The following is an 8,460-nucleotide window of genomic DNA, read 5'->3' on the forward strand; positions in this document are numbered from 1 at the left end:
AAGAATGTCCACACCTTTATCTCAGCAGTTCTGCCAGGCGTCTGTGGCCACTCCGCTCTTTCCCCCACATGGTCTCACCCAAGATGGCGGCTCCAGGAGCAGCTGAGCATCCCGGACTAGAAAGCAATAGATTTCTTGATTCTGCCACATATTCCCCCAGCTGTGAGCCTTCCAATCTTCTAAGTATTCCTTTATATGTGGTTCAGAGTTCTGGGACCATCTCCTGAGCCTGCTTGGTGGGTATTCTGTGTTGTTGGCGGAGCTCTCTGCTACACATCCACCCGATCTGCCATCTTGTTTTTTCTTCTCGAAGTGACATTTATTTTTGACAATGTAAAGTGATTTCAAAAGTCCAGTTTAGAGAAGGGACTTTGAAAACCTAGACAAGACAATAACGTAATCAATCACTGTGGGAGTTCAGAGGGAAAAATGAGTTAACCAGAACATTTCATTTATAAATTTGTTCTTTATAACAAGACATATGTATTCTTTTTTGGCAGTCTTACATTAAAGCCTTAGATATCTGTCAGTCATTTGTGTAATATGCCAACATATATAATTCATTGATAAAGTTACTTTAGTAATTCTTTAGAATGTCAAACTCTATAAACTCTCTCTTGACTTCTTCTTGCTGGTTTGGGAAATGAGCATATGAATGAAAGTAAACATTTAGATATATGACTACGAGAGTTACATGTATTGTCCAGACTTTTCTGTTTCAGTTAGTCCATATGGGTTCAATTTGAGAACATATGATATTAGAGACAGCATTGCCTGTGGTTTTGTCTAGTGTCTTAGTGCAGATCAAAGGAGATGTAGGTTTCTGTCTGAGGTCAACCTGGGATGTCCGCGAATTACAACGCCTAATAATAGAGATTGCTCCTACCTTGGGTATTGCCTATCAGGTTTTTACCCTTAATCTTAAAATACCAAATTTAGGATGGCACTAAATTTGGTATTTATAGGGGAAGCACTGGACTGCCAACCACAAGACCATTGGTTCAAATCCACCAGCAGCTCCTTGGAAACCCTATATGGCACATAACAACAACAACAATGTATAGGTCAACAAATAGGATATGTGTTGTTGTTAAGTGCCTATATAATTTAGCCTATATAGTCATGTGATTGATGTTGTGTGCCATCCTACAAATGGTTATTATTATTATTTTTCTCTAAGTCTTTATGATCAAAATTGTATATGAACCAAAGTAACTCATCATTATTCTTCTTGGATAGTGTTAACAATACTATTACCTCTCACTCGACTGGCCACCTCCATGATGTGGTTTACTTATTTATTAATGGTCAGAAAAATCCTACCTGTCCTGGTGTAGCACTGTATGATAAGCATTCAAACTCAAGGTTGAATTAACCTCAAGGTCAGCAATTCTAACTCACCAGCCACTCCTTGAAAACTCTATTATAGGGTTGTTATGAGTCGGAACTGACTCGACAGCACTTAACAACAACAACACGTTTTTACCTGTAAATACTGCTCATGAGGCACATGCTCATTGAGTTGAATGAATAGTTTTTAAATAAAAAAGACTTCTTTATTGTATGTGACTGGTCATAACTTAATGCATATGGTATGATTCCACTGAATTTCCAGCTCTGCTATTTTACCACAAGCCTATGATAACCAGTTTAAATGAAAAAAAAAATTACAGCCTTATTTCTTCATTCATTTACGTAATAAATACTAAGCATGTACAAGGCGCTGCTCGGAATTTTGAATTAAAAGCATGAAAAAGATAAAATTTCTATCATCATAGGATTTACATTCCATTGAGGAAAGTAGACAATAAATAAACCAAAAAGAGAAAGCAATGATTTCTGGAAATGCATACTGTGATGAGGTATAGACTAGAGAGCCCTCAACTGAGGCAGGTTAGCTGTAAAGGTAGAGTAACCTGGGCTGTCCTCTCCTGGGAACGAGCCTTTAAGCAGAGACCTGAGTGAAGAGAGGGAACAAGTAGTGTGGAAATATGGAGAAAGAGCAGTCCCCCACACAGGGCAGCAGTGGGAGGTGGAGGGTGAGGGTTTGAAGGTTTCCTCTGGTGGTTTTCTCCTCATGGCTCTTGCTGCATGATAACCGCCCAGTTTAGGCATTTTCCAGCTTCATCTGAACGGCACAGTGGCTGCTTTTTAATGAAAGCCTGAGTTCTCAACAGTGGACCCGAGGCACTGATTCCAGCCTCATGCTCATCACTTACAAATGACTGAAATAGATGAAAGTAGGTTAGGACTGGTTTGAGATTGTTCACTGGATAACAATTACATTTTTAAACTAGGATCCATTCATTAGTGTTTTACACATAATAGAAATAACCAAGTCCATGGAATTTGATGTACCTGATATGTACTTATTTTGTAACTTACATAATGTTTTACCTGATTTTTTTATGAGTTGTTTTATCTCTTTCACCAGGAATCACCAGATTTGATCTACTTGGAGACTTTGGAAGGTTTAATTGGCTGGGAAATTTCTATATTGTATTATCCTACAATTTGCTTTTTGCTATTGTGACAACGCTGTGTCTGGTCAGAAAATTCACGTCAGCTGTGCGAGAAGAACTTTTCAAGGCACTAGGTAATCTTCGGGTCTATGGGTTTTCCCTCTCTTTCTCCTAATTAATACTTTGTGCGTTTGAGTTCGTTTTAAATCATCAACTACACATTTTCCCAAATGCATGCAACCTTAGAGGGCAGATGATTGATTGCTTGTGATCCTATGCAAAATTACTTCACTTCATGAGGGCTCAGCTTCCCCATTTGTGAAAGGTGATGTCTTCTAGTAGTTGTGATAGTAACTGAAATCATTCTTGTAAGGACCTTAGCACATTGTAAGAACTCAATAATAAACATTAGTTCTTCTATTGTAATGATATGGGAGGAAGATGAGGCTTTCTGCTCCCACAAAGATTTATATAGTCTTAGAAACCCTATATAGGGTCTCAATGCATTTACTTAGTAACAGTGTTGTTATGATAATCATAGTAATGGTGGTGGGAAGGAAAATAGGTTTTAAAGGCATATTTTGGGGCAGTGATATCACTTTTTATTTTTGGTTATTTTTTTAGGGGGGCTTGGGTTTTACAAGCATAAAGCTAATTCTCTTCAGTAAACTGAATACTAACTAATTCAGGATACAATATTGGTATATTTGGCACTGATGGGAGGAAGGGCATTCCTTATCATGTTTCCCAATAGTTATAGGTACTGTTCAAGATACATAAGTTTGGCTAAAGGGCATCATGTAAGCTAAAAATGTGTTTTTCATGTACATTTCCTCATTTTTGTTGTTGTTGTTGTATTGTTAATTTGAATGCTCATTGGCACTGTGGTAACAGCAGTGGGCTCCAGCCCATTACTTAAGAGCGACTGTGAGGATGATGTAGAACCAGGCAGTATTACCTTCTGTTGGGCACAGGGTCACTATGAGCCAGAACCAACTCAATGGCACCTAATAACAGCAACAGCCAGTATTCCATCATGACTTTTGTTGTTGGTAAGTGTCTTTGAGTCAGTCCCGACTCATAGAGACCCTGTATAGGGTTTCCAAAGAGTGACTGGTGGGTTTGAACTGCCAACCTTTCAGTTACCACTCTAGTGCTTATGCTACAGCACCACACCAGAATTTGCAAATGGGTGTCATAGTGATTGATACACTAAAGTCCTCTTTTCAGATGAATTAAACTATATCAACATCGATAAAGCTTCTCACAACACTGTGCCTTTTCAACTTTTTTTTTTTTTTAAATATAACCTTTAGAAGGAAGAAATAAGATTTCTGACAATCTCTCACTTTGAAATTGTCCCTGTTCTGGGTTGGCTGACGAAATTTTGTCCTGAAACACCAGGCAGTTTCCAGATTTGAATGACCAGGTTTCGTAATGTTGACTGAATTAAAAACTTTAAGATGATGTGGGATCAAGTGATGCTTATTTGCATCTCTAGAGTTGAAAATTATTTTTTAAAGCCTGTTGTAACAGCAGCAAGATTAAGTTAGTCATATGTTCAGATAAATTCCCACTTTATTTCCCTACCTTTAGATAATTACATGTGAATCACGCTAAGTTTTCTGTTCAGTTTTGGTATCCTGGATATCATCTTGTTAAGGAAGCCTTTATTAAAGAAGTAGACTATCACTTAAACTAAAGTAAAAGGTCTTATATGTTTGTGTTAACACTGTAAGATTGTAAGAATTAACTGAAATTCCTAAGTGCTATGTGAAACTATCCAATAGATTGATTTAGTTTATTTTTCAAGAATTTTCTATTATTCTTTGGGGCAATCTAAGGGGGTAAAGGAGTCCTGGTGTGGCGCTGTGGGTTAATGCGCCAGACTTCAAAGCCGTTTGAACTGCAAGGTCAGCGGTTCAAGCTCACCAGCTGCTCCTTGGAAATCCTATACAGGGTCGCTATGGGTCGGAATCGACTCGATGGCACTTGACAACAACAATAACAAGGGGGTAAAGGAATCCTTGTGTGGCGCTGTGGGTTAATGCACTGGACTACAAAGTTGGTTTGAACTGCAAGATCAGCAGTTCAAGCTCACCACTTGCTCCTCCAAAACCCTATACAGGATTGCTATGGGTTGTAACCGACTCGATGGCACTTACCAACAAAAACAAGGGAGTAAAGGCTTATGTAATCCCTTATACGTCGAAGAAGTTTCTTGTTGAGTACATGTGATGTTTGAATGATCTGATTTCACTGAGCCATAATTTGATTATAAAATGTATCCTTTTTTCCTGTATAATGTTTTTTCTTTGATCCTGTGTCCATTGATAATAACGGTATCTAGCTCATAGAGTATCTGACACATAGTAAACACCCAAACTTTAGCTTTGGTGATGGCAGTTGTGGAGGGGATTGTTTCTGGCATGGTATCAGGAGACGTTGTCATGTTTCGGAGTGCATGACATATTAGTATGCTACATCCTAGTTTTAGAAGTGCACTAATTTAACTCATTTGTGTTTGAAGCTAAAAGAGGCTTCCATGTCATTCCAGTCACTGAGTTCTTAATGGTCTTCTGTCTGCTCAGCCCATCCACTAACAAGCCCTGAGCTCTGTACTTCCCTATGGTCCCAATGGGCGCCTAAGATCTCTCGGTGGCTTGGTCACTCCTGGAAACAGAACCAAATTTTTAATACTGGATTGATATTTTTCCCTTTATATTCATCTATCATAACAACAACAACAACAACTATACTCACTGCCATTAAGTCAATTTCAACTCATAACAATCCTATATTTTTATGGGATCAGAAAGTCTCATCTTTTGAGTTCAGAGCTGCTAGTGTGTTTGAAGTGCTGCTGTTGTGGTTAGCAGTCCAGTGCTTATTCTATAGTGCTAGAAAGGCTCCTGCATCTATGGTATCTTATTGTTATTATTTTAAAAGCTTTTATTATGTGTTAAGTGAGTGAAGGCTTACAGGGTAGATCACCATTTTTACATTCAGCAAATCATCGTAATGATTACAAACCCCTCCATGCACCCTTAGCCAACAGTATTTACCTCTGTTACCTTTTTTTTTTAATGTACACATGCCACATTGTAAATATTTATTCATTTAAATGTCCAAAGGGCACCTTTTGCAAACCAGCCTCCTGCCTACAAGCACACTGCTTTTTTCAGTCCATAGACCTATAGTCCACTGCTGCTCAGTCTCTCTATGCCATCGTTTCCACCACTTTTCTGGTCACGATCCCTCGCTCCTCTCATGCTCTTCCATCTTGATGGTCCCTAAGGTCCTCTGTTCCTGTAATGACAGATGAACTCCTCCCCCTTTTAGTTGCATCTCTTATACAGTTACAGTTGTGACAATCGCCATTAGACTTGGAAATAATTACTCACAATTGATTCATAAAATCCTATCTCCCTCATCACCAGACCCATTTGGACATGAAGAAAGTTATTCAATAGGGTGTCTCTCTTACTCCCCTTGTTCTCACACTAAGGACCCTCATAAAAGTTTGTAAGCCAGTTACTTTGTGCCTTAATAGTCTCCCAATTTGGTAGCCAAAATCTAAGTTGTCCGTCCCTATCAAACTAGTGTTCTGAGGAGACACGCTTTATCCTTGGTATGGAGAATCCTTCCCTATTTGTTTGGAATTTTAGGCAGCCTCACCCGTAATCAAAGGTCTAGGTGATCAGGCTGTAGCAATTTATGCTTGTTCCCCTTATACTACTTTATCTTCATGTGGTCGAATTCTGGTCAGCAAGGCATCCACGCTAGGTCTGTGTATCTGGGAGTTCTTGCACGCCTCTTCCTTCTTCAGATCAGCTGACTGTTTCATTCTGAACTGTAGCCCTCAGTGGCTAGGTCAGTGCCTTTGGCTTGGGGAGTTCACACATCTCCCTGAACTTCAAACCATCCTCTTCTCTCTCTCATCTCAAGGTCATCGGGCATCTATGAAATATGGCCACTCCCAACCCATGTCTTCTTTGTTGCATTTTCCCCACTTCCACTCACAAGTTGACCACAGTGGTCACCAGTGAACAGACAGGACTGTTCATGTGTTCCCTTTGAGTTTCAGTCTTAGAAAGAGATTTACCCTGATGTCCCCACCCACCCACCCCCGGTCTCTTTGGCATTTCTTTCAAGCAGTATCTTAATATCTTCTGTTCCTTTAGCTGATCTGGGTTGGTCTGCATGTCTTTTCAATTGGAAATATTCCACCCGTGAAGGTTCTGGGTGGGGCTCAGGATTCCACCTAAGGCCCCATACTCTACCAAGGCTTACAAAAAGTCTGCTTTCCTGGGTATATTCTAGACACCTTTTAGATAATCCAATCCATATTAGGCTGAAGATGGGCTTATAAGCTTTCTGCAATCTTCTCCAGCTATCCTTTCTATCCCATTTAAATGTCTATATTATACTAGTAGGCAAGGGAACCCGATATCTGTTAACAGTCAAGCACCTTAACATTCTGTCCTCTCCTTTACCCCTTCAGCCTTTGTTTCGAATCCTTTATCCTTCATCTATTTTAAGTGGCTCAGTTTTAGTTTTCATTACAATATGCAGGTGGCATACTTTTAACATATTTAAAAATTTAAAAATTTTGAGTGTTATGTTGACTTAAGAGTGATATAAAACTGTGTAAGAGGTAGGCTATAATCTGGAACTTTAGGATGAAACATCTCCAATTAAGTTTTGAGGCATCAAAAAGATCTGACCTCTTAAGAATTGCTTTCTCATAATGTTTCCTGTAGATGTTACTTATACATTATTGTATTCTTTGTGTTTCATTTTCATTAAAGTACCCGGAGCTTTAGTATCATGAATCCTGAACTGTTTTCTGCCTTTTATAACTATGAGGTCACAGTATGTTTTGTATATATCAGGTATATTACATAATACTATAATACTTGCCATATAATACAGAAGGAAATTACAGGAGAAAGATGAGGCTTTCTGCTCCCACAAAGATTTACAGCCTCGGAAACCCTATACGGGATCTTTTTGAGTTAGAACTGACATAACAGCACTTCACAACAACAACACAGAATTAATGTATCTTAAAAAATATAATTTTTTTATTGTGTGAAATATCTCTGAGTAGTAAAACATAATTTATGTACAGATTCTTCTTTTGCCATTTTTTTCTTCCTTTTTTTTTTGGATAATTTTTTTCCATTGCTTTTCTTTATGATTGCTTGATTAATATTTTGCTGCAGTTTTCCAGATGTTTCTCTCCATGTGCACTTGTGTGTGTCTTTTGAAACAAACATGGGATCATTCTTCTCAGCTTCAGTTCCAGGGGAAGCAGACTCTCTCTGAATGGGACTACGTGAAGGGAAAGAAGTAGATCACACCCAGGGGAGCTGGGCTGTGAGGTCTTCTCAGCAGAGGCTTTAGCAGACTCAATGTGGTGATCTGAATGGATGAAAGGCATGACCCTTTGTGACAGGCTATTATCTTTAACATAGGCCATCCCGAAGGCAGTTGACAGGGAAGAAGGCTCTCTTTCTAAGAGGCGTCTCCACCACAGAACTTTCCATTCTATTTTGTAACACCACTCAATATATAATTTCTAATCATTTTCTTAATTTTTCTGTAGGTCTTCATAAACTTCACTTATCAAATGCTCCAAGAGATTCAGAAACAACAAAGCCTTCTGCAAATGGGCATCAGAAAACACTGTGAGACACAGTTGGCAGCGCTCTGCAATCAAGAGCCCCGAGAACTCTACGCTCATGACATTCCTATCAGACATGGAAGTGCTTTCATGCTGACTTTGGTTCACATGTAGGGTCAGTGTCACTGTTTTTGTTATCTACTATGAACTTGGCCATTGCAGATCTTTTTTAAAATGTAACTTTATAGTTTCCAGGTAAATGTAAATTCCTTAGAGTTGAGTGGAACCCAGGAAGAATAGCAGATTATTCTGTGGGCACATTTACTTGCATTAGTAAATAGGATCGTCCATAGAAAAATAATCGTTTTT

The 8,460-nt window shown here is 38.8% G+C and overlaps 1 protein-coding gene across 1 annotated transcript in view; it reads left to right on the plus strand.

The window, feature by feature from the left end:
• The window catches only part of LMBR1 (limb development membrane protein 1), a 195,809-nt gene extending 187,586 nt beyond the window's left edge, over positions 1-8,223 (plus strand). The window contains exons 16-17 of the mRNA XM_006871291.1: positions 2,435-2,596; positions 8,074-8,223. Coding sequence (XP_006871353.1) covers positions 2,435-2,596; positions 8,074-8,159 — 248 coding nt within the window. The 3' untranslated portion in view covers positions 8,160-8,223. The remainder of the gene's footprint in view (positions 1-2,434; positions 2,597-8,073) is intronic.
• The last annotated feature ends 237 nt before the right edge of the window (positions 8,224-8,460 follow it).

This window comes from Chrysochloris asiatica, unplaced genomic scaffold (assembly GCF_000296735.1).
Source record: "Chrysochloris asiatica unplaced genomic scaffold, ChrAsi1.0 scaffold00166, whole genome shotgun sequence".
In the NCBI taxonomy this organism is placed as follows: Eukaryota; Metazoa; Chordata; class Mammalia; order Afrosoricida; family Chrysochloridae; genus Chrysochloris; species Chrysochloris asiatica.